Source organism: Arachis hypogaea, chromosome 3 (assembly GCF_003086295.3).
Source record: "Arachis hypogaea cultivar Tifrunner chromosome 3, arahy.Tifrunner.gnm2.J5K5, whole genome shotgun sequence".
Classification (NCBI taxonomy): Eukaryota; Viridiplantae; Streptophyta; class Magnoliopsida; order Fabales; family Fabaceae; genus Arachis; species Arachis hypogaea.
Genome location: NC_092038.1, coordinates 29143700 through 29171375, shown reverse-complemented (window position 1 = coordinate 29171375; position 27676 = coordinate 29143700). Strand labels below are relative to the sequence as shown.

At 32.4% G+C, this 27676-nt stretch overlaps 1 protein-coding gene and 1 non-coding gene across 2 annotated transcripts; both read left to right on the top strand.

Annotated features, from left to right (window-relative positions):
* The first annotated feature begins 8123 nt into the window (after positions 1–8123).
* On the top strand, positions 8124–11888 carry LOC112790066 (isoleucine N-monooxygenase 2). Its single transcript, XM_025832292.3, has 2 exons — positions 8124–9182; positions 10958–11888. The coding sequence occupies exons 1-2, from the start codon at positions 8253–8255 to the stop codon at positions 11606–11608; spliced, it is 1581 nt and encodes a 526-aa protein (XP_025688077.1). The 5' UTR covers positions 8124–8252; the 3' UTR covers positions 11609–11888.
* A 9166-nt stretch (positions 11889–21054) lies between these two features.
* On the top strand, positions 21055–21158 carry LOC112793621 (small nucleolar RNA R71). The gene has a single exon (XR_003198319.1). It is a non-coding gene; the product is annotated as a small nucleolar RNA R71 (small nucleolar RNA).
* Positions 21159–27676: the final 6518 nt, after the last annotated feature.

The following is a 27676-nucleotide window of genomic DNA, read 5'->3' as shown; positions in this document are numbered from 1 at the left end:
GTAAACGGTGAAACTAATCAAGATGAGTACAGAGAAAGTTGGAATAAAGATATGGCTAAAAATAGGGCTGCTTAGGATCTGGCGGTTGAATCAGGAATTATTTTACATGACGAGGATGAGGATATTATGGCTATTCTTTAAGCTCAGAATGAAGTATTGGCACAAAAAAAGAAGGCAAGCAAAACAGAAAGAGAAAGCAAGAAGGAGCCGCCCCAAAAACTGGAATAAGGTGTGTAATAAAGTTTTTAAATGATTTTAGTTTGTGGAATAGGAGGGGTTTAGGGGGTGTTGAAAAGTGAAAAATGGTAAAAATTTAAGCGTAAAAATAATGTGAATATGTTAGGATTGATAGAGACAAAGAAGGAGATGATTACTAAGTTTGATGTAGTGCAATTTTGGGGTAATGATGCAGTGAGTTTGAAATTTGTGGGATCGGAAGGTGCTTTTGGATGTTTATTAATAATGTGGGATGATATGATGTTTAGGTTGAGTAATTGTTACAAAGAGGAGAGATAGTTGTATATAGAAGGAAAATTGACAAACAATAATTTTTATTTGTGCGGTGTGCTTAGTGTATAGTGCGTATACAAGGGAAGAGAAGCTTGCTGTGTGGGAAGAGTTGAGTTTTTTTATCGGAAATATGTAAATTTTCTTTTTGCTATATGGGTGTCTTCAATGAGGTTGTGCAGTTGGAAGAAAGAAAATGCGGTAGTGTGTTAAGACCAATATGGAACTACTGGATATAGAGCTAAATGACCGTAAGTTTACGTGGTTCGAGAGTCAATCGTGTAGTCGAATTGATAGAATGTTGGTGAATTTGGTTTTATTGTTATCATTTAGAGCACTTGGGTGAAAAGGAATGACAGAATCTTCAGGAATCAAGAAACGGGTGTTGCAAGAGTAGTCAACAGGTCGATTAGAAGTTATAAAGAATGAATTGATATTTGATCTTTTGGGTTGTTGATGGCTTTTACCAAATATGATTAGAATTTAGTTTATTTTATCTGTTTAATATTTTTTCGTTGATGCTCCACCTTGTTGTGTTGAGGTTTTTGTTTCAAAAAAAATTCTTGATTAAATTTAGAGATTTATCATTGTGATAGTGATCATTATACTAAGAGATGAATATTTTATAATTTAATCTAAATTGTTCTTGGTCATAGGATTATTAAAAAGGACATTATAATCCGAAAAGATCAATAATATATATATATATATATAATGGTCTTTATTAGATGAAGATTAATAGATCTCATTTATTAAATTATATATATAGATGGTGCGTAAAGAAATATGACCATTAAACTGACTCAATTTGAGAATTCCTAATGGTTATAATTATCGCATATTTGTCAATAGGATATTCTCAAGATGAATATGGTAATAGAGTTTCCTTTGACCTGCGACTGTCATAGTAATTAACAATATTTTTATTATACTTTGATTCTGGACACCTAATACCCTAGAGTGCTAGTTGAATGGATATTGGGTATGATTTAAATACTTGTAGAATTAATGACTAGTCAATAAGAAATCTGTCAACTCTCGGTAAAGAGTTTGAGCTCTATAATTATAATGACTGAGATGAATAAAACCTTGACCAATGGATTGAATGAATGAAGAAATGAGTTTTTTAAATCATTTACAGTTCATTATAATAAAGTGCGTTCTGTGGTACCTATAACTTTAGCATGGCTATGGTGACTACAAGGAAGTTGCCAATTGAAGTGAACACTTGGCTTTTCTAAAAATGCTTTGACTTTGAGTTACTGTGTGTTAAACATGGTAAAAAAGCTAATAGTTAGTTTAAACATTTTTAACTGGAATTTAGGGGAAATAATTTTTTATGTTAGAAGAATAAGGAGAAAATAAATGTTATCACATCATCCATGGATGCTGAGGTATTACATGAGTTAGGGTTATCTGGGTTTGGGAAGATCGATCATTATAGCAAGCAATGGCATTCACATCGCGTTGTCTACGATCTGTCGCGAGAAGAGGAAAAGTGGAAAATCGATGGGGAACTGCCGTTGAGATTGCAGGAAGATGCTGGAGAGCTTTTCCTCGGTAGTACTCGTCGTCGAAGAAGATAAATGTCGGAGGCAGGCTAGCAGCGACTGGCGAAGACAGAGCACGCAACTTGTGATCGGGTAAGAGGATTTTATCGATTATGTGTGTTTTACTTACATCTGTCTCTAGCTCTGTGCATTTTGTGTCGAAAGAATTTGGGCACATGTGCATGGTATGCCAATGGATAAACTTCTAAGGTGATGTGTTTAGATATAATTGTTAGTGTCAGTTGGATTAATCTTCTGTCTGGTATAATTTTCGATCAATATGTTTTGAGAGATCTTTGCAGAATATTTGTGTAAAGAAGACACCTTTTACCGTGTGCCATAAGTTGACCCAATATTTGTGTTTGATTTAGTTAATAACTATAACTATATACTTACTAATAATTTCTTGTAGTGCAAAGTTTGTTGGCGCAAAATGTGATAATTTGGAACTAGATTATTTGTATGAATTGCTTTCCATAGTAATTGAGCCAAACGTCTTCAATCGTGACATATATTTGGTTCTCTAATGCCTAGTTGATGCAATTACTTAGACTCTTGTGGATATTTTGTCATTATGAAAGCTATGTAGGAGATATAAGAGATGTTAAAGAACTGAAATAACTCATGCATAGTTAATGCAAATACTTGAATTTTTGTGGACATTTTACGTTGTGAAAGCTATGTAAAAGATATTGAAGTTCTGAAATAACAAAGTAGCGGTGTTGGCATAAATTAATAGTAAGAGTACCAAATTTGTATTGCGTAGTAAAAGTCCACTTTAGGTACAATGGAGTTCACTTTAGATACAATGGCATTTATGAAATTCTTATGCTACTGCCTCATGTGCTGCGAATTAATGTTTTGTATTGTAGCGTGAGATTTGAATGTTTTTCATGGTGTTTTAAAGTAGTTATCACGGATAACAGGATTTCTTAATGGTTAATTAGTTTCAGCTCTAGGATTGTCAGGTTTGGCGATGTCAATAACTTGCGAGTTTTCTCAATGATGGAAACTTTATTGGTAGGAACATTCTCTCTCTTTCTAGTAGAGGGTGAAAATTCCATTTAGTATCGTTTAAATGAATGGTAAACTCATTACATGTTGGTGAATATTTTGTCTTGAATTTATTCAGCTATTTATTGGTAAAAAATAATTGGTTAACTACTATTTTGGAGGATGAGGTGACATTGAAAAATCATGTCAAATTGATGTGCAATGCACTTAAAAATTGCAACAATCGAAACTTTTGGGGAGTTGAGAAACTTGAATGTGTTCAATTCATGGATGTATTGTTGTGATCTGCTAGGGTGTTTTATTGTATTGATATTTATAATAGGAAATTGTTACAGATGAAGATTTCATGTTATGAACTTGCATTATTTAGCTACTTTGATCATTCAAAAAATGGATGGCTCCATCTCTTGTATTGCTTGCTGTCTTGTTGTTAGCAACATGTTTGAAATTTGTAGGTTCATCGATTGCTCATATAATCCTCGTCATATAGTAGAAACATGTGGCGGTGGTTTCTAAGAATTATGAAACAACATGCTGGAGTCGTGGCCTACTGGACTGCGCCTTTCAATTTGTCCTTGAATAATTCTCATCACATGTGACTAGCGTGGACCGTTATCAAATCAAAACAAGCAGAAAAATGTCATTAAGGGCTGTTGGTGGTGTAGGGTTGTGAAAATTATACTTCGTTTTATTTATCTTTGTGTTCATGCTCTTTATAAAATTTTAGTCAATAATGTTCAGTTTATGAGGTTTGGTTATGAAGTTAAAACCAAACCTTGATTAATTGAATTATTTTTTTTTTCAAGTGGATTGGTACTTTGGTAGTTATATTTAAAGCAGGATTTCCTAGTTTTCTATTTTTCTGGTTTTTTTTTTTAACCTAAAACATTGGTAGATATCTTTGTGGCAGTGTTTAAAAGACATTGGTAGTTAAAAGACAGTCTTTTAAAAAGAGTAGCATTTATATTTGGTAAATCAAATTAAAAATGACTTTTAATAAATACAAGTAATAACAATTATGTTTGGTAAAATAGTTTTTAAAATTTAAAAATATTTTAAAAGATATAAATTTAAGCATTAAATTTAAAAATTAGTTAATATACGAGGTTATATTACGCTTTTAAAATTTGACAAGCACAAGCCAACTTTAAAAAGGTACCGCGTTCTTTTAAAAGCTGCAAATACAAGCATAGAATTTTTTTAATTTTTCAAACAGAATGAGGAGCTTGTACTTTTAAAAAAAACAAACACCTTTTCAAAAAGTTTTACCAAACTAAATCTAAATATTATGGATTGTTTTGTGTATTTTGAAATTTAGGAGACTCAAATGTTTAATATTAAAAATTTTAAAAATATTATTGGATAATTATTCAAAAATGTATTATTGGATAATTAAAATTTACAATTTTAGAAATTATAATTTTTATATAATTTTAAATTAATATTACAACATTTAAATTAAATAACCTTAATTTGTAAGATATGTTAGTGTTCATAAATACTAATAGAAATATTAGAATTTTGTCAAAAAAAAAAATCCACTAGAAAACCATTAAAAAAAGGAAAGAGTTTCACGCAAAAAAGATGTATCATGGATGGTGTTTTTCTCATTTTTTTTATTTTTTTTTTCAATTTCTTGCAAATTGGATTTTTTTTTTCTTAAGTCGTCTATTGTAAATTTGATTAACTACTATCTTCGTCTAAAGAAAAAAAAAAGCAAAACAATTCAAGATCTTTTTTTCTCTGATTTTTAGTAATTTTTATCCGTAAGTCTTGTGTTTTTCATATTTTTGTTGGCCTGGTACATAGGCCACATTATAAGGTTCAATTTTTGGTGTTTAATTTTTTATTTTACTCTTACAGTAACATTCCAAGAGTTAATCGCTACTTATCATTCTCACCACTAATTACTCTTCATAATTTTTCAGTCAAGTGTCACACATCTATTGGGTAACAAATTATACTTTGACAATTAAACTATACTCTAACGGTTAACCAAGAGTTGAAAAGATGTAAGAAATTATACTTTGTTCTTCTTCTGAGGTTCTCAGTAAAAATAGATTAATTCATATTATTGGATTGTTAAGAAGTGTTGCTAGACGCTAACCTTGATTAGTAAATTTAGTATGACTAATTTACTACCCGCTTAGTATTGAACTTATGGGGTCACACACTAACGAGTGTTCTAATCTTTGCTGTAGAATTATTTAATTATTATTTTTATTTGATCAAATAAATAATTATATTAATTCAAAGGGAATATTATTGTATTCTTTGCTAGTACCAAGAATATAATAATAGTATGATAATTGAGAATAATTAGTTATTCTATTTTTAAATTTGAATTATAAGTTTGGATGAGATTCTAACTAATTCTGTTTTAAATTGAGTTATGATATGATTCATAAATTTGAAAGATTCAAGTTTAAAAATAATAAGATATGATTTAAATTTGAATTAAGATTTAAATTTAAAATTAGTAATAAATCTCATACTATATATATGTATGTCAAGAGTACACGAAACAGACGAGAATAAAACACAAAAGTTTTATTCTTTTACCTCTACACACATAAACGTATGTGAGCTTAATTTTTAGAGAAGAATTTTATGGTATGCAAAGAGTTGCAACTTGTTTCTCAATTTAGATAAGATGTTCATTGGTTAAGGAGTTGACAGCAAAGGTTGGTTTCGGTATGGATATGCATAGCGTCTTCGTACCATCGAAGGAGAAAGTAATTTTTACTAGTGTACACATGTATTTATACCTGATCTATATATTGTTTATTTGAATAAAATTTAAGCACAAAATAGATGTTTATGATTATTTTTTTTTCCGCTGCGTGTTATGAACACATGGTAATCCTTCAATGGTATTAGAGTTTTGGTTTTTTTTTTTTTACTGAGAACTTCAGAAGAACAAAGTATAATTCTTTCCATCTTTCCAACTCTTGGTTAACCCTTAAAGTATGGTTTAATTATCAAACTCTAACTTGTTATATTATTATAATGAACTATGAATGACTTAAGAAACTCATTTCTTCATTCATTCAACTCTTTAGCCAAGGTTTTATTCATTTCAATTATTAAATTATAGAGCTCACTTTACCGAAAGTTGACAGATTCCTTATTTGACTAATCATTAATTCTATAAGTATTTAAGTCATACCCAATATCAATTCAACTAGCACTCTAGGGTATTAGGTGTTCAGAATCAAAGTATAATAAATACATTGTTAATTACTATGACAGTCGCAAGTCAAAGAAAACTCTATTACCATGTTCATCTTAAGAATATCCTATTGACAAATATGCGATAATTATAACTATTAGGAATTTTCAAATGAGTCAATTCAATGGTTATATCTCTATATGCACCATCTATATATATAATTTAATAAATGAGATCTATTAATCTTCATCCAATGAAGACCATTATATATACATATTGATCTTTCAGGATTATAATGTCCTTTTTAATAATCCTATGACCAAGAATAATTTAGATTAAATTATAAAAAATTTATCTCTCAATATTATGATCACTATTACAATGATAAATCTCTAAATTTAATTAAGGATCTTATTATATTAATATTTTAATATAATAACAATAACAAATTATTAGACACATAATTGATTAGATTGTGATAATACTATTTATTCCCAATAATCTTCCACTTGCACGAGAGCCAATCATAATAGATTGGATCTTGGGCATACTATTATCTCAATAGTAAGAAAATTATTAATTTAAAATTTAAATTTTAGTTGAGATATATATTAATTAAAGTTGATCTAAATAGTAATAAAATATATCTATTTTTATTTTTTAAATCGATCTAAATTAAATTATTAATATTTTTTATTACCTTAAAAAATTATATTTTTATAAAAGTTATATTTTTATACTTATAAATACTCATATCTCATTTTAAAAATGTTATTTGTCCACTAAAATTAACTGCTAAAATCAGCCACCACGAGTATAAAATTTATGTTAAAATACAAATACATATTAAAAATAAATTAAACTATATATATATATTTATACACAAATAAATTAAACTATACATTAAAAATAAGATACAAAAATATAAATTGTGTCTAAATTTTTTATATTAGTAAATAAAATATTTATTTAAAAAAGTCTTAAATTTAGTCATATCAAGAGGAAGTCGTGAATTAACAAACTTGCACTTATCAATGCAAGTTGTACGTGGATGGAAGAAAATACATCAACTCTTTTGGGTCGGGCCACGTGAAAAATTCTCAATCACCAAAAAGCCCTTAAAATAATAAATTAATAAATTTTTTATCTTATATACTCTTTTTTTTTCTACACTTGTTACTTAACAAAATCATCTTTAAAATTTGGCCTTGTTAAACAATTTATATATCCTCTACCGAATGAAATTCCCTTTTCTTGTAAATAAAACACCCGTCCGTTAACACTTTATTTGGATGTTGGAAAGCAAGAAAGGAAAGAAAATGAAATGAAAAAAAATAAAAAAATAAAAATAAAAGAAAAAGTTGAATTATTTATGTATTTTGAATGAATAGAAAATAAATAAAAAAATATTTTTTTTGTTTAGATAAAAAAATAAAAAAATCATAATAATATAAAATTATATTAATACTCTTATCATAAAATAAAGTATAAATATTTTTATTTATTTATATTTTATTATATTTTATAAATATTATAAAATATTATAATTTTATATATTTGATTTAAATTATTTATCTAATATATAATATTTAAATTGAATTTCTATTATAATAATTATTAAAATTAAATTTATATTAATAATAATATAACTATAAATAGTATTAAAAATACAAAAATATAACATTTTTTTTTTTTTTGCTTGTAATGAAAAGAAAAATTTTGTAGTGAGACCCACATAAAATTTTTTTATTATTTTTTTTGATAACCAAACAAAAATAATATTATTTTTTTTTCTCATGAATTTTCTTTTCATTTATTTTCTATCAAACTAAATATAGTGTAAAAGAATATCACAAGTTACCAGTAACCTTATCTGCGAACCTAGGGTAACTGCACACCGAACTCCTGTATATAATTGTTGCATGCACCCAACTCATCAATCGAAGACCGAAGTGCATGAGAGAATACACATCATTCAATCAATTACATAGTTAAAGTGTCTTTAAACCATGGAATCTGCTCCTACCTTCTTGCTCATACTTTTTTTCATTATACCTCTCTTCATCAAACTCCTCAAACACACTGATTCATCAAACAAATCAAAGCCTAGTCTCCCACCAGGTCCCAAACCATGGCCTATAGTTGGTAACCTCCCTGAAATGCTTGCAAACAAACCCACGTTCAGATGGATACAAAACATCATGAATGATCTCGACACTGAAATTGTATGCATCCGTCTAGGTAACATCCATGTCATCCCAGTGTCAAGTCCGTCCATTGCACGTGAATTTTTAATGAAACAAGATGCGATTTTCGCATCAAGGCCGTTGAATTGGTCGAGTAAATATGTCTCATCTGGGTACTTAACCACATCTGTGACACCATGTGGAGAACAATGGAAGAAAATGAAGAGAATCTTTGTAGAGGAATTGCTTTCGCCCCAAAGGCATCAATGGATGCATGACAAAAGGGCTGAAGAAGCCGACAACCTTGTCCGCTATGTGTATAACCAAACCAAGAATGGGGGTGGCCTAGTGGATTTGAGGCATGTTGGGCAACACTTTGGTGGAAACTTGAGTAGGAGGATGTTATTCAATAAGAGGTACTTTGGTAAAGGTAGAGAAGATGGGGGTCCTGGTCCCGAGGAATTGGACCATGTTGTAGCACTTTTCGTTGTGGTAAGGCACCTTTTTGCATTTCCTATTTCTGATTATCTTCCTTGCTTGTGGTGGCTTGATTTTGAAGGTCATAAAAAAATATTAAAGGAAGCTACTACCACCATAAGGAAGTACCATGATCCCATAATTGACGAAAGGATTCATCAATGGAAGAATGGGATAAGGACTCATGAAGAGGATTGGCTTGATATTTTCATCTCATTGAAAGATGCCAATAAAAATCCACTTTTGACTGTGGAGGAAATAAAAAGTCAAATTATGGTAATTAACATTACTTTTATTATCATAATGCTTTTATATTCCATTTATTATTATAGATTACATCAGAAAAAATTCCTTTAAAAATATAAACACCGAAAAAATTATTTTTGAAAAACTAACACAACAAAAATACACTCAAAAAATCTAAAAAATGATAAAAATAATTAAATATTAAATATATATTCTTAAAAAAATAAAAAATTGGATTATGATTTTTTTATAAATACAATTAAAAAAATGAGATATTTTCATCCTTAAAATTTGGTAATTAAAATTTTTATCTACTTTTTTGTGAATAAAATTTTTATAGAAATTCAAAAAATGTGTGTAAAAATCAAATTTTGTTCCCGTTTTTTCATTTACTTTCTAAATAGTCTGAATGTTTTTACAAAATTTTAAATCAAATACATAAATTATTTATAGTAGATTATGATGCACGGACATTGACAAGAATACGGAACACGATGCGACACGAAATACACAGACACGGTATATATATAAAATATAAAGTATTTTTTAGATAAATTAAAATATTAAATAATTTTTTAACTGTTTTTAATGTTTTTTTAACTATATAAAAGTATCTAAAATATTTTTTATTTTAATAAATAATAATATATATTATTTCTAAATTCATTTCAACAATATATGTTAAAAATAAGGCTGGACACGCAACTACATGATAGTATTTAGGTGTATTTAAGTGTGTCTAGAGAAGAATTTTTTATTTTTTATTAAAACACAGTTGGACACGGCAAACACGCGTGTCGAATGAGTGTCGTGTCCGAAATGTATCCAACACACGGACTAGACAACTCAACAAAGTGTCTATACTTCATAGATCAAAGACGAAAACTAACTGATATTTATAAAAAAAATATGTTCTTATTTTTATTTTTATCCAAATTTTAACTCTTTTATTAGGACGTTTTTATTCTGATCTTTCGGATATAATTTTATTGACACTTAAATTTTTCGAGAATATTTCTTAATTTTACTCATTATTATAATATTATTAGGATGTTACTAACATATGCTACAAAGAGACTAATTAATTAATGATTAAATTATACAGTTAGTTTCTACATTTTAATAAAATTGTAGATTGGTCCCTACACTTTAAAAGTTTGTAATTTGATTTTTAAAGAGAATTAAAATTTACAATTTAATTCTTACCGTTCAAAAAGTGTTGATTTAACAGAATATTTTCAGCATATGCAGAGAATATTCTGTTAAAATGGAGAATATGTTGAGAATATTCTGTTAAATCAAACATTTTTTGAACGGCGAGAATTAAATTACAAATTTTAATTTTCTTTAAGGATCCAATTACAAATTTTTAAAGTATAAGAACTAATTTACAATTTCACTGAGAGTGCAGGGACTAACTGTGTAATTTAACCTTAATTAATAGTACTATAAGAACATATTTTTCAAAAAATTATTAAAAATATAATTATTTATATTTTAATTACTAAATATATTAAAAAAGTTAAAAATTTTATTATCTTATTCTTATATTAAAAGTTAAAAAAAAAAAGAATGTAAGTATTGGTTCGTTTTAGACTTTAAATTTTGTGGAACTGTCAAAATCTTTTAAAGAAGATTTTTAATTAAATTTATCGTCTTAATGTGAAAATTACATTAATTAATTTAGACTTCCAATTTAATACTCTTCCTCGTATTACTTAGCATTCAAAGCTTATATTAAAAGATTTCTTTTTTTTTTTTTGGACAAAGATGAATATGATAATAAAGAATTTTGTCTTTTGCAGGAACTTACAGTTGGAACAATGGATAATCCATTTAATAATGTTGAATGGGTATTTTCTGAAATGCTAAATCAACCAAAAATACTTCAAAAGGCTACTCAAGAATTAGACAGGGTAGTAGGAAACCAAAGGTTAGTGCAAGAATCAGATTTTTCAAAACTCAACTATGTGAAGGCATGTTTAAGAGAAGGTTTTCGCCTTCACCCAATTGTAGACTTCAATGTTCCTCATGTCTCAACGGAAGACACAATTGTCGCCAATTACTTCATCCCAAAAGGTAGTCATGTTCTTATTAGGAGGCAAGGTGTTGGCCAAAATCCAAGAGTTTGGAAAGAAGCATTAAAATTCAAACCTGAAAGGCATCTGAAAAGAGATGGATGTGATTTGACTTTGACTGAGCCAAGCTTGGAGTTGTTCACATTTGGCGCTGGAAGACGAAGTTGCCCTGCCATCACACTTGGTACTTATGTAACTGTTATGCTCTTTGCAAGGTTGGTTCATGGATTCACATGGGTTGCACCTCCCAGTGAACCAATCATTGATCTCTCTGAACTTGAAAGGGACACCTCAAAAGCTAAGCCACTAGTTGCATTCGGAAAGCCAAGATTACCAGCGGAAGTTTATCATCCCAAGAATTACAAGAAATATATTTGAATGATTTGTTTTTCTTTGTAGAATAAATTTTTATAATAGTCCCGAAATTCATGCGATTATCCAATGTGACTAGTTTTTGATATTCTAATTTTATCATTGTAGTCCCCTAGATTAATCTCATGGCACCGTAACGGTCTTTGAGCATCTTTCCGACAAGAATCAGCTGTCAGCAATACTGATGTGGCATCACTTTATCATGCTAGAGAATGCAACAACTAGCTTAACTGGCAAGATTGTAATTTGTATTCAATTTAGTTCCTTCCTCTTTATTTAACCCTAACTTCACAATTCTTCTTCTTCCGTTTCTTCTCATGTGTCTTCTTCTTCTTTCATCCACACAAATAAAACCTAATAAACAAAATTTGAGAACATATCTTGAGTTAATTCATATTATCACTAATTAGATGTATACCATAAATCATCAAGAACATTGTGAGGAAAGAGATCCTGGATTCCCTGAGATTGAGAAGCAGACCGTGAATAAGAGAATTGAAACCACAAAACACGTAAGAGGTGGCAAAGCAACGCTGACTCATAATAGGATTTTAGGAGGAGTCCGATTTAGTTGTGCCAAGGAGCTTCAGGATTTGGAGTTAACTTACAACAGAGGCGTGTCAAACTAAAACCAAAGAAGAGCGGAGGCATTACATACACAATGAATGACTTTCTTCTTCTTCGACGGAGGAGAGCTAACTAGGAGCTTGAGCAGAGAATTATTGAAAAAGGCGAAAGGGAACGCGGCTCTAATATCTCCTTCTTGCGGCATTGCGACGACGTCTCCATGGAATTCGAGTGAGCTAAAAGCATGGAATTCAAGTGAGCTAGAAGCTAGGAGGTGCGCAGCAGTAGAAGATTTTTAAGATGGATTTCATTGACAACCCTCTCAACACATTAACGAAGACAGTTCGCCACTGGAAGGAGCCTTGTAGGCACAACCATGGAATGGAGTTCTTGAATCGCAGCGAGTGTTGGATATCTGGGTTTTTGTGGGTTGGTTTGGGAATGCTGATTGCTAGAGAGACTCGAGTGTCAACCCGCAGGGACTTGGATTGATGAGGAAGCCGAAGTCACAAGAATGGAAGAGAACAGAGGAAGAAGAAGAAAGTAACTTTTTGAAGATTTGAGAAGTTAGGGTTAAATATAAGAAGGGACCAAATTGGATAAAGTGATGCCATGTTAGTACTGCCATAGTTGACTCATCGTCGGAAGAATGTCCAAAAATCATTATGGTGTCTAAAACTCTATATGAGGACTACAATAATGAAATTAAGATTTCAAAGACCACATTGAGTAATTGCATGAATTTCTGAAACTATTATAAAAAATTTATTCTTTTTTATATGTATTAATAAATAGGATTACTCAAATTAATAATTATAAAATTTGAGTCATTTAATAATGGAATAAAATATCGTTTTTATCTCCAATATTTGGGATAAGTTTTAAAGTTGTCTCTATCGTTTCAATCGTTGTATTTAAGTCCTAACGTTTTAAAATGGACTTAATGTTGTCCTACCATTAAGGATTCGTTAACAGAATTGACAGCGGGACAAAATTGAGACAATTTTGAAACGTTAGGGACTTAAATAAGACGAAAACGTTGGGGACAAAAACGATATATAAAAATAAATTTTAATTTTATCCTTCAATAATATCAATTTTTTACTGTATATAGTATTCAATTATTTTTTTAATCACATTTAAGTAAATTACAGTTAATCACATTACTTTTATTCTAAATAAATTAATTTTTTTATAATTTTACTCTTAAAATAATATAATTTTTTTATAAATAAATAAATTTTACACTTTCATTCTAAATAATGTAATTTTACTTTTATTACTTAATCACATTACTTATAATTTTTTTATAATTTTATACTTTCATTCTAAATAAATTAATTTTTTTTTATAATTTTACTCTTAAAGTAATGTAATTTTTTATAAATAAATAAATTTTACACTTTCATTCTAAATAAATATAATTTTACTTTCATTACTTAATCACATTACTTATAATTTTTTTTTATAATTTTACACTTTCGTTCTAATCACATTACATTATTTATTTAGAATGAAAGTGTAAAATTATAAAAAAAATAAATTTATTTAGAATGAAAGTAATGTGATTAAGTGTAAGTTATTTAGATGTGATTAAAAAATAATTGAATACTATGTATAGTAAAAAGTTGATATTATTAAAAGATAAAATTAAAATTTATTTTTTTGTATCGTTTTTGTTCCCAACGTTTTTGTCCTATTTAAGTCCCTAACGTTTCAAAATCATCTCAATTTTGTCCCGCCGTCAATTCTGTTAATGGATCCCAAATGGTAGGATAACATTGAGTCAATTTTAAAACGTTAGGGATTTAAATAAGACAATTAAAACGTTAAGGACAACTTTAAAATTTACCCCAGACATTTAGGACAAAAACAATCCTTTACTCTTTAATAACGAGATAAAAGTGAAACCAAGTATTATTCAAACTAGACTACATAATAAGAGATGAAATGATGTCAAACTTTAAGGATGTACTAATAAAATATTTTAATCGAGTTCCATTTTATAGTTGTGTATAAAAATAACAACGGATGAGTATTAGGGACATTTGTATTAAATTTATGCACTTATTTAATTTCATGACTTCTTTTTCTTTTATTATTTAACAAGAAAGAAAACAAAAATAAAAGACAGAAACTAGGTTTAAGGATTAAGTGTAATATTATAAAAAAGGATTCTTTAAGAGTAAACTACTATTTCTACTATTTCTATTTATGAAAGTTCAGAATACTGATAAATTTATCAAAAAAATAAAATAAAATAAAATTGAATTTATACTCATGAAAGATAAACTTTTGCAGATAAAACTATCCAAACCCTAAAAAATTAAATAAAACCCTCTCATATAATTTAGCTCTAACTTTTAATTTTATTCAACACCACTTCTCCAATCTCAAACCCTACCAATACTTTCATCCCCAACTACCATTATCACTACCGCCATTACTATCACCACCACTACCACCACCTCCTCCACTGCTCCCGAACTGGTCCAAAAAGTGTCAATTTCTTCTTAATCCACTCCATCGAGAAGCAAACCATGTCTTCGCTTTCAAAAACCTTGAACTTGCTGGACTCCCTTAAGTGCCGGAATATCCTTGGCGCCATCTTCTCTTCCTCCTCCGACTCCATCGTCATCAAATTAAGCCGCAGAATCAAGATCATCGAGCATGACGCGTTCAGCGAGAACAACGACTTCAACCCACCAACCATCAACACTGTCGCGGGACCTCCATCAGCCATGACAAGCCGACATTGCAGAGTGTGAGGATGTGGTCTACGATGAGGATTTGACTCCATGGCTCCATGGGAAGGTTGGAAGAGAATTTCATCTAGTGGTGGTTATTGTCGCCGGAGAAATAGAGGGCCACAAGTTTGGTGAGGACCATCACCCATCGGTTCAACGCTTGATTTTACAATGGTACTCATCAAACTCCTCATCTCTTCTCTTGTTTTTTGTTACCAATTTTTGATTTTACACTAAAACCATAATCAAATTCTGATCTTTTGAAGCTTTGGAGGAGGAGAAAAACTGTAGTGTGTTTTGAGTTAGTAGTTCATGGAATTTAAAATTTATGAAATGGATATTTGTGCTAAATTTGAAGGATGAAATAGAAGGGGAGGAGGCAACAGGGTTGGAGTTTCGAAAGGGGAGGAAGGTGAGAGGAAAGCGGAGCCTACGATTGAGGTCAGGGTCGAATAGGTGGAAGGAGGAGGAAGGATGGTGATGACAGCGGTGGTAATGGTGATGGCGGCAAGGATGTTGGTAGTTGGGGAAGAGGGTGATTGTAGGATTTGGGATTGGGGTAGTGGCATGGAGTAAATTTAGAAGTTAGAGTTAGGTTATATTAGAAGGTAGTTTGGGAATTTTATTTAATTTTTTTAGAGTTTGGATATTTTTGTTTGCAAAAGTTCATCTTTTATGGGTATAAAGTCAATTTCATTTTTTTGTGGGTAGATTTGTCAGCGTTCTAAACTTTCATGGGTAGAAATGGTAGTTTATCCAAGATTTTCTTAAGATTTAACCATTCTAGATACGAGATCTTGATGCTGACGGCATATTTTACCATAGCATCCTTGCACGATTTGTTATTTACTGCACCAACACCACATTTGTCTTCCTTTTCCAAAAGTAAAAAAAATTGTAAATCTTAAAAACCAAATTATGATAAATACTACACACATGAGGATTCTCATTTGAACTGAGAGAAAAGCCTTACCTCAAGCGATTCATTTTATAAATTACATTCCACTGGCCACTCTTTCAAGCCAACAAAAGACCTCGCCACACAACAAAAAACTCACATCGATTTATTAATTTTTATCCAATAAAGGTTATTATATATATATGAAATGTATCTTATGAGAATGAGATTTATATGAGAATGTGAGAATGCTTTAATAGCCATCGGATTAATTTAAATAGTTAAGATTAAATATATCTAATAAGGATTTTCTTTCTGGAATAAATGAAAAAATATTCATTATTTAAAAAAAAATAATTTTGACTTTAATTATCAGTATCTTTTTTTTGGATTCACCACAGTTCGCTTAATTACTTGGCGAACCAAAAGTTCGCATGCAGTTCGCCTAGTCATTTGGCGAACAGCAAGGGAGTATTCATAATTATCAAATATTCATCAAATAATGTTCGTACTCATAGTAAAAAAAAATTAAAAATTAATTAGATAGTACTCATAACTAATCATACGAGTACAATTGGGACATAATTCTATTTTGTGCTAAAATTGCATTCATAATATCTAATGCCATCACACCCTTTTTAGTGGACTTTTCGGATGAATACATGAAATTATTAGTTGCCACTATTTCTATCAATTCCAATGCTTCTTCAAGAGTCTTTCTATGGAAAGAACTTCCTACCAATGAGTCGATCATCGTTTTTGAGACTTAAGAGACTTCATCATAAAAAATTTAGATTTGAAGTCATTTGGGGAAGGCGTGGTGTGGGCATTTTCTAAGCATTTCTTTGTACATTTTTTAAACTTCATAGAGTGATTCACCCTTCTTTTGGAAAAAAGAATTTATGTCATTCCTCAACTGGGCCAACTTTTAAAGTCCGAAGTATTTAGTTAGGAATTTGCTAACTAAATTCTCCCAAGAGGTAATGATGTCCAAAGGTTGAGTTTGGAGCCATTGTGGGGCTCTATCTCTCAAAGAGAATGGAAAGAGCCTTAGCTAGATGGTTTTGTGGCTAACTCCATTACTCTTCACTGTATCACATATCTGCAGAAAAATTTGCTATCTAGATATTGGGATCCTCTTGCAAGCTACCACTGAATTGGTCTCGCTATACCAATTGAATTAGTGAGAGCTTTAGTTCAAAGTTATTTACTTGAACTATAGGCCTCACTATGCTACTTCCGCAGCTATCAGTTGTAGGCGTGGTGTAATCACCAAGGGTCCTTCTCACATTGTTCTCCTCTGCCATTCTCTCTACCTCTTCTCTCCTAGCCCTTGACTTCTACCTTAATTGTGCAAGTGTCTTCTCTATTTTAGGTTCGAAGAAAATACAATCTTCTTTTCCTTTCATGCACAAAAACAAAAGAAATCAAACGTATCATGTGAAATAAAGAGGAAGAATAAAGAAGCAAAGAAGAATTAAATAGAATAATAGAAAAGGAAATGGTGCCAAAAATTTGATGAGCCAAAATTGATACGTTCGAATATTAGTAAGTTCCCAAATCGCTCCAAGTAATACCACGGTAAATGAATATCGTTCCCACGAGAATTAACGGATTGAACCAAGTAACGTCTAATTGAACCTCTAATTAGATCGATCAAACCTTGGTAAGAGGATTGTGAATCTTGAAGTAACAAAGAACAGTGAAGAAGAGTGTTTGTTTGTGAATAAGAGAATGTTTTTGAATTTGGGAAAGTAATCAATGAATGAGATGTTAAAGGTTTCGAAGATGTTTAACTTTTAGAAAAGGTCATGCTTATATTTTCTTACTTTAACTCATGTAAAAATTATTTTCATGGCAAATCATTTAAAACCAAATTCCAATTGGCAATTCAATTTCTCTTAACTTAATTAATTGCCAATTTCTTGGTCAACTAATTAATGGAAGAGGTTAAGCACGGTTTTGATTTAAAGCCGCATAACTTTCAAAATACTATTCTTAGTCAAGTTAAAAACTATAAGAAAGAGTTTCAACTTTCAAGCTAATTCCGATATTAAATTTTCCAAAGTAATTACAAATCCAAGTCAGAATTATAATACTTTCTAATACTTCTAACCATTAAAGATAAAAAAACGAGACTCAATCTTGAAAAAGTAGAAGAACATGAATTAAAATAAAGAAAACACTCGCATTATTAATCCATAAAATCAAACAGAGCTTCTAACCCTTAATAAAAGAGGGTTAATTACCCATGATCAAGAAAATAACCTAAACTAATAAGAAGAGGGATGCACGGATGATGGTTAGGATCCAGGGATCCATGATGATTTGTGAACCATACGTTCACTTATTTATATCCTAACTCTAACTTAGAATTAAAATTCAAAAACTAAATCTAATCTTATCTTTTGAAGGATAAGATAGATAAAAACAATAACTCAAATTTAGTATAAAACTAAATCCTAATAACATAATCTTATCTTTCTAGAAGAAGTTAATGCTAACTAAGCATTCAAATCTTGAATCTTCGATTGAATCTAGAAGACACTGGACTTGGCGCTGAGCTTGGGTGACTGTGCCGGGCTTGAATGCACTTTTGGGCCACTTGAAGTGAAAAATCACTTGAAGCCTGGCTCTGGGAATTGAAGTCGGGCATGGAGTGTTGAAGCTGGGCTCTGAGACTTGGTGCTGGGCACCCATGTTGGAAATTTGGGAGGCGCGGGGGTTAGATTCCTTAAGTTGGGCGCTACCCTTGAAGACCTTCTTGAAGGAGCCAGGCATGGAGGTTGGGTGCCGAGCTTGGGGGTGATTTGGACCCCTAGGAGTGAGATTTCATGTTGGAAGCCGGGCGTGGGGGGTCTTTTGGGCATGCTTCAGCTGGCACTAGGCTTGAAATCTCTTAAGCCAAGCGCCAACTTTGTGTTTCTTATCCTAGGAGTGTACTTGTGTTTTTTTGTTTAATTTTTTTTATTCTAATTACTTTTAAAACAAAGACTGAAAATACAATCATTCTAAAACAACTCCAAACATATGATTAGTCATAAAAACTTCACTAAAAACATAAAAACTTTGAATTAAATGTAAGAAAACTATTCAAAAAGAAACCTAAAAACTACTAAAGATGCCTAGGCATCACATGAATGGTGCCAGGCTGGGCCTTAAATGCCCATTTTGGTATCCTTACTGGCGTTTAAACGCCAGTAAGCTCTTCCTTCAGGGTGTGCTATTTTTGATGCTGTTTTTATTTTGCTTTAATTTTTGCAGTTGTTTTTGTGACTCCACATTATCATCATCCTAAAGAAAACATAAAATAACAATGGAAAATAAAATGAAAGAGTAAATAATATAGATAAATAAAATTGGGTTGCCTCCCAATAAGCGCTTCTTTAATGTCAATTGCTTGACAGGAAGCTCTTACAGAGCTTCACAGGTGCTCAGAACATGATTGTGGCCTTCCAACACCAAACTTAGAGTTTGAATGTGGGGGCTTTGCTTGACTCTGCAAGGAGAGAATTGAATGAAGCTTTTCATGCTTCTTCCCCATGTTTACAAAAGAAGATCATTGTGCCTTAAACACAAGGTAGTCCTCATTCACTTGAAGGACTATCTCTCCTCTGTCCACATCAATCACAGTCTTTGCTGTGGCTAGGAAGGGTCTTCTAAGGATGATGGATTCATCCTCATCCTTCCTAGTGTCTAGAATTATGGAATCAGCAGGGATGTAAAGGTCTTCAACCTTTACCAAGACATCCTCTACAAGTCCATAAGCCTATTTCTTTGATTTGTCTGTGATCTCTACTGAGATTCTTGCAGCTTGTACCTCAAAGATCCCTAGTTTCTCCATTATAGAGAGTGGCATGAGGTTGATACTTGATCCTAGGTCACACAGAGCATTTTCAAAGGTCATGGTGCCTATGGTGCAAGGTATCAAGAACCTTCCGAGATCCTCTTTCTTTTGAGGTATTTTCAGCTGAACCAATGCACTTAGTTCATTGATGAGCAATGGAGGTTCATCCTCCCTAGTCTCATTACTAAATAATTTGGCATTCAAATTCATGATTGCTCCTAGATATTGAGCAACTTGCTTTTCAGTAACATTTTCGTCCTCTTCAGAGGAAGAATGTTCGTCAGAGCTCATGAATGGTAGTAGTAAGTTCAGTGGAATATTTATGGTCTCTAGATGAGCCTCAGATTACTGTGGTTCCTCAATAGGGGAATCCTTGTAGTCCAGTGGACGTCCCATGAGGTCTTCCTTACTTTGAAGCACGTCCTCCTCCTCTTCTATAGGTTCGGCCATTTTGGTTGTGTTAATGGCCTTGCACTCTCTTTTTGGATTTTCTTCTGTATTGCTTGGTAGAGTACTAGGATTAGTTTCAGTAATTCTTTTACTCAGATGACCCACTTGTGCCTCCAAATTTCTTATGGAGGATCGTACCTCAGTCATGAAACTGAGAGTGGTCTTAGATAGATCAGAGACTATGTTTTTGGTTGTGTTAATGGCCTTGCACTCTCTTTTTGGATTTTCTTCTGTATTGCTTGGTAGAGTACTAGGATTAGTTTCAGTAATTCTTTTACTCAGATGACCCACTTGTGCCTCCAAATTTCTTATGGAGGATCGTACCTCAGTCATGAAACTGAGGGTGGTCTTAGATAGATCAGAGACTATGTTTGCCAAGCTAGAGAGGCTCTGCTCAGAATTCTCTTTCTGTTGCTGAGAAGATGATGGGAAAGACTTGCTATTGCCAAACCTGTTTCTCCCACCATTATTGTTATTAAATCCTTGTTGAGGCTTCTGTTCATCCTTCCATGAGAAATTTGGGTGATTCTTCCATGAAGGATTATAGGTGTTTCCATAGGATTCTCCCATGTAATTCACCTCTTCCATTGCAGGATTCTCAGGTTCATAAGCTTCTCCTTCAGAGGAGGTGTCTTTAGCTTGCAATCCGGTCAGACTCTGAGAAATCATATTGACTTGCTGAGTCAATATTTTATTCTGAGCCAATATGGCATTCAGAGTATCAATGTCAAGAACTCTTTTCTTCTGAGTCACCCTATTATTCACAGAATTTCTCTCAGAAGTGTACATGAACTGGTTATTTGCAACCATTTCAATGAGTTCCTAAGCTTTTGCAGGTGTTTTCAGATGAAGAGATCCACCAGCAGAGTGGTCCAATGACATCTTGGATAACTCAGACAGACCATCATAGAATATACATATGATGATGCTCTATTCTGGAAACATGTCAGAAGGACACCTTTTGGTTAATTGCTTGTATCTTTCCCAAGCTTCATAGAGGGATTCACCTTCCTTCTGTCTGAAGGTTTGGACATCCACTCTGAGCTTACTCATCTTTTAAGGTGGAAAGAATTTGGTCAAGAAAGCATTGACCAGCTTTTTCCAAGAGTTCAGGCTTTCTATAGGTTGTGAGTCCAACCATGTCCTAGCTCTGTCTCTCACAGCAAAAGGGAAAAGCATAAGTCTGTAGACCCCAGAATCAACCCCATTGGTCTTAACAGTATCATAGATCTGCAAGAATTCAGATAAGAACTGATGAGGATCTTCTGATGGAAGTCTATGAAACTTGTAGTTCTGCTGCATTGGAGAAACTAATTGCGGCTTAAGCTCAAAGTTGTTTGCTCCAATGGCAGGAATTGAGATGCTTCTTCCATAGAAGTTGGAAGTTGGTACAGCATAGTCACCAAGCATCTTCCTTGCATTGTTGTTATTATTTTCGGCTACCATGTCTTCTTCTTTTTCAAAAATTTCTGTCAGATCCTCTCCAGAGAGTTGTGCTTTAGCTTCTCTTAGCTTCCTCTTCAGAGTCCTTTTAGGTTCAGGATCGGCTTCAACAAGAATATCCTTATCCTTGTTCCTGCTCATGTGAAAAAAAAAAAGAGAACAGAAAAGAAGAGGAATCCTCTATGTCACAGTATAGAGATTCCTTTATGTGAGTAGAAGAAAAGAATGAGGTAGAGAGAAAATAAAGAGAATTCGAACACAGAGAGGGAGAGTGGGTTCGAATTTTAAGAAGGACAGAAGTGTTAGTAAATAAATAAATAAATAGAGAGAGATGAGAGAGAGGGAATTCGAATATTAAATAAAAGAAAAGGAAAAATCTTTTTGTTTTTATTTTAAATATTAGTTAGTATTCAAAAATTAGGAAAGGAATAAGATAAAATTAGAGTTTAAGACAATTAGTTAATTAAAAAGATTTTTGAAAAGAGTTGTTAGTGGTTTTCAAAAATTAGAGAGAGAAAAGTAGTTAGGTGGTTTTGAAAAAGAAGAAATAGTAAACTTTTAAAAAGATAAGAGGTTAGAAAAAGATTTTGAAATTAAGATTTGAAAAAGATGTGATTTGAAAAAGATTTTAAAAAGATTTGATTTTTAAAATTAAAATTAATGACTTGACTAACAAGAAACTAAAAGATATGATTCTAGAATTTAAAGATTGAACCTTTCTTAACAAGAAAGTAACAAACTTAAAATTTTTTGAATCAAATCCTTAATTGTTAGCAAGGTTTTCAAAAATATGAAATAAAAATAGGAAGAAGATTTTGAAAATCAATTTTTAAAATATTAAGAAAAAAATGAAAAGGATTTGATTTTTGAAAAAGATTTGAAAAGATAGAATTTTTAAATTGAAATTTTGACTTGACTTAATAAGAAACAGCTAAATTTTTTTTAAAAAAAAAATTGACTAAGTCAACCCGAAATTTCGAAATTTATGAGTAAGATAAGGAAAAGATCTTTTTTATTTTTGAATTTTTAATGAAGAGAGAGAAAAACAACAAAATGACTCAAAACATGAAAATTTAATATCAAAACACATAATGCATGCAAGAACACTTTGAATGTCAAGATGAACACCAAGAACACTTTGAAGATCATGATGAACATCAAGAACATATTTTTGAAAAAATTTTAAGAAAAGAAACACATGCAAGACACCAAACTTAGAAATTTTTATTGCTTAGGCACTAACAAATTAAAAATGCATATGAAAAACAAGAAAAGACACAAAACAAGAAGATCACAAGATCAAACAAAGACAATCATCAAGAACAACTTGAAGATCAAGAAGGACATATGCATGAGTTTTCGAAAAATGCTAAAAAAGAAACATGCAATTGACACCAAACTTAAAATTTGACACTAGACTCAAACAAGAAATACAAAATATTTTTGATTTTATGATTTTATTAAAATAATTTTTTTTGAAACATTTTCGAAAACTAGAAAAAAAATTTGAAAGATTTTTGAAAATTTTTTTTAAAAATAGAACAAGAAGAAAATTACCTCTAAGCAACAAGATGAACCGTCAGTTGTCTAAACTCGAAGAATCCCCGGCAACGGCACCAAAAACTTGGTACACGAAATTGTGAGTTCACATTTTTCTCACAACTCCGCGCAGCTGACCAGCAAGTGCACTGGGTCGTCCAAGTAATACCTTACGTGAGTAAGGGTCGATCCCACAGAGATTGTCGGCTTGAAGCAAGCTATGGTCATCTTGTAAATCTCAGTCAGGCGAATTCAAATGGTTTTGAGGTTTTGATAATTAAAAAAGAAATAAAACATAAAATAGGATAGATATACTTATGCAATTCATTGCTGGGAATTTCAGATAAGCATATAGAGATGCTTTGTTCCCTCTGAGCCTCTGCTTTCCTATTGTCCTCATCCAATCTTGCGTACTCCCTTCTATGGCAAGCTGTATGTTGATGGATCACCGTTGTCAATGGCTACCATCCGTCCTCTCAGTGAAAACATATCCGCTACGGTTTCCCGCATGGCTAATCAGCTGTCAGTTCTCGATCGTGTCAGAATAAGATCCATTGATCCTTTTGCACACTGTCACTGCGGCCAACAGTCATGAGTTTGAAGCTCATCACAGTCATCCCATCCCAGATCCTACTTGAAATACTACAGACAAGGTTTATACTTTTTGGATCTCAAGAATGGTGCCAATTGATTCTAGCTTATACCACGAATATTCTGATCTCACAGAATGGAAGGCTCTGTTGTCAGGAGAGGCAACCATGCGTCATAAACCAGGAGGCCAAGAGATACACACTCAAGCTCTTCCAAATATAATGGAGGTGGTTGTCAGGCACGCGTTCATAAGGGAGGAGGATGATGAGTGTCACGGATCATCACATCCATCAGGTTGAAGTACGAGTGAATATCTTAGAACAAGAATAAGTGTGAATTGAATAGAAAAACAATAGGACTTTGCACTAATTCATGAGGAACAGCAAAGCTCCACACCTTAATCTATGAGGTGTACAAACTCCACCGTTGAAAATACATAAGTGATGAAGGTCCAGACATGGCCGAATGGCCAGCCCCAAAACGTGATCAAGAGATCAAGAGTGATCCAAAGATAGTCTCAAAAATGATCTAAAGATATGAATACAATAGTAAAAAGTGCTATTTATACTAAACTAGTAACTAGGTTTACAGAAAATGAGTAACTAAGTGTAGATGATGCAGAAATCCACTTCTGGGGCCCACTTGGTGTGTGTTTAGACTGAGCATTGAAGCTTTCACGTGCATAGGCTCTTCTTGGAGTTCAAACGCCAGTTTTGGTGCCAATTTGGGCGTTTAACTCCAGCTCTGGTGCCAGTCTTGGCGTTTAATGCCAGAAAAGGGTCTCTGACCGGCGTTTTGATGCCAGTTTGGGCCATCAAATCTCGGGCAAAGTATGGATTATTATACATTGCTGAAAAGCCCAAGATGTCTACTTTCCAATGAAATTGAGATTGCGCCAATTGGGCTTCTATCGCTTCAGAAAATCCACTTCGAGTGCAGGTAGGTCAGAATCCAACAGCATCTTCAGTCCTTTCTCAGCCTCTGAATCAGATTTTTGCTCAGGTCCCTCAATTTCAGCTAGAAAATATCTGAAATCACAGAAAAACACATAAACTTATAGTAAAGTCCAGAAATATAATTTTTGCATAAAAAATAATAAAAATATACTAAAAAGTAACTAAAACATACTAGAAACTACCTAAAAACAATGCCAAAAAGCGTATAAATTATCCGCTCATCACAACACCAAACTTAAATTGTTGCTTGTCCCCAAGCAACTGAAAACAAAATAGGATAAAAAGAAGAGAATATACAATAAATTCCAAAACATCAATGAAGCTTAGTTCTAATTAGATGAGCGGGGCTAATAGCTTTTTGCTTCTGAACCGTTTTGGCATCTCACTTTATCCTTTGAAGTTCAGAATGATTTGCATCTATAGGAACTCAGAATTCAGATAGTGTTATTAATTCTCCTAGTTTAGTATGTTGATTCTTGAACACAGCTACTTTATGAGTCTTGGCCGTGACCCTAAGCATCTTGTTTTCCAGTATTACCACCGGATACATAAATGCCACAGACACATAACTAGGTGAACCTTTTCAGATTGTGACTCAGCTTTGCTAGAGTCCCCGGTTAGAGGTGTCCAGAGTTCTTAAGCACACTCTTTTTGCTTCGGATCACGACTTTAACCACTCAGTCTCAAGCTTTTCACTTGGACCTTCATGACACAAGCACATAGTTAGGGACAGCTTAATTTAGCCGCTTAGGCCCAGATTTCATTCTTTTGGGCCCTCCTATCCATTAATGCTCAAAGCCTTGGATCCTATTTACCCTTGCCTTTTGGTTTAAAGGACTATTGGCTTTTTCTGCTTGCTTTTTCTTTTTCTTTTTCTTTCTTTTATTTTTTGCCACTTTTTTTTCACAAGCTTTGTTATTCACTGCTTTTTCTTGCTTCAAGAATCAATTTTATGATTTTTCAGATCATCAATAACATTTCTCTTTTTTCATTATTCTTTCAAGAGCCAACAAATTTAACATTCATAAACTTCACTATAAAAAATATGCACTGTTCAAGCATTCATTCAGAAAACAAAAAGTATTGCCACCACATCAAAATAATTAAACTAATTTCAAGATAAAATTTGAAATTCATGTACTTCTTGTTCTTTTGTAATTAGGAACATTTTTCATTTAAGAAAGATGAAGGATTCATGGAACATTCATAGCTTCAAGGCATAGACACTAGACACTAATGATCATGTAATAAAGACACAAACATATACAAACATAAAGCATAAAAAATCAAAAAATAGAAAAACAAACAACAAGGAAATCAAAGAACGGGTCCACCTTAGTGATGGTGGCTAGTTCTCCTTCTTGAAGATCCTATGGATGGCTTGAGCTCCTCAATGTCTCTTCCTTGCCTTTGTTGCTCCTCCCTCTTGACTATTTGGTCTTCTCTAATTTCATGAAGGATAATGGAATGCTCTTGGTGTTCCATTCTTAGTTGCTCCATATTAGAACCCAAATATCCTAGAGAAGTGTTGAGTTATTCCCAATAGTTGTGTGAAAAAAAATGCATCCCTTGAGGTATCTCAGGGATTTCTTGATGAGGGACTTCCTCATGCGTTTGTTGAGGTCCATGAGTGGGCTCTCTTATTTGCTCCATCCTCTTTTTAGTAATGGGCTTGTCCTCTTCAATGAGGATGTCTTCCTCTATGACAATTCTAGCTAAACTGCATAGGTGACAGATGAGATGAAGGAAGGCTAACCTTGCTAAAGTGGAAGGTTTGTCAGCAACCTTGTATAGTTCTAGAGGTATGATCTCATGAACTTCCACTTTCTCTCCAATCATGATGCTATGGATCATGATAGCACAATCCACATTTACTTCAGATCGGTTGCTAGTAGGAATGATGGAGCGTTGGATGAACTCCAACCATCCTTGATGAGCGGATAATTTATACTCTTTTTGGCATTGTTTTTAGGTAGTTTTTAGTAAGTTCAAGCTACTTTTAGGGATGTTTTCATTAGTTTTTATGTTAAATTCACATTTCTGGACTTTACTATGAGTTTGTGTATTTTTCTGTGATTTCAGGTAATTTCTGGCTGAAATTGAGGGACTTGAGCAAAACTCTGATAGGAGGCTGACAAAGGACTGCTGATGCTATTGGAATCTGACCTCCCTGCACTCGAAATGGATTTTCTGGAGCTACAGAACTCCAAATGGCGCGCTCTCAACGGCGTTGGAAAGTAGACATCCAGAGCTTTCCAGAAATATATAATAGTTCATACTTTATTCGGGAATTAACGATGTAAACTGGCGCTCAACGCCAGTTCCATGTTGCTGTATGGAGTAAAACGCCAGAAACACGTCACGACCCGGAGTTGAACGCCCAAAACACGTTACAACTTGGCGTTCAACTCCAAAAGAAGTCTCAGCTCGTGGATAGATCAAGCTCAGCCCAAACACACACCAAGTGGGCCCCGGAAGTGGATTTATGCATCAATTACTAACTCATGAAAACCCTAGTAGCTAGTCTAGTATAAATAGGATAATTTACTATTGTATTAGACATCTTTGGTCTCAGTTTTATTTTATTCTTCATCTGAGGAGACTATTGATCATGTTTTGGGGGGCTGGCCATTCGGCCATGCCTGAACCTTTCACTTATGTATTTTCAACGGTGGAGTTTCTACACACCATAGATTAAGGGTGTGGAGCTCTACTATACCTCAAGTTTCAATGCAATTACTATTATTTTCCATCCAATTCGAATTATTCCTATTCTAAGATATTTGTTGCACTTCAACTTGATGAATGTGATGATCCGTGACACTCATTATCATTCTCACCTATGAACGCGCGTGATTGACGACCACTTCCGTTCTACCCTAGACCGGGCGCATATCTCTTGGATTCCTTAATCAGAATCTTCGTGGTATAAGCTAGAATTGATGGCGACATTCATGGGAATCCGGAAGGTTTAACCTTGTCTGTGGTATTCCGAGTAGGATTCCGGAATTGAATGACTGTGACGAGCTTCAAACT

Bases quoted from the DNA above. Each gene is read 5' to 3' on its own strand.
- LOC112790066 (XM_025832292.3), top strand. From the start codon at position 8,253: ATGGAATCTGCTCCTACCTTCTTGCTCATACTTTTTTTCATTATACCT. The intron at 9,183-10,957 runs GTAATTAACATT...TGTCTTTTGCAG, and splicing joins AAATAAAAAGTCAAATTATG to GAACTTACAGTTGGAACAAT.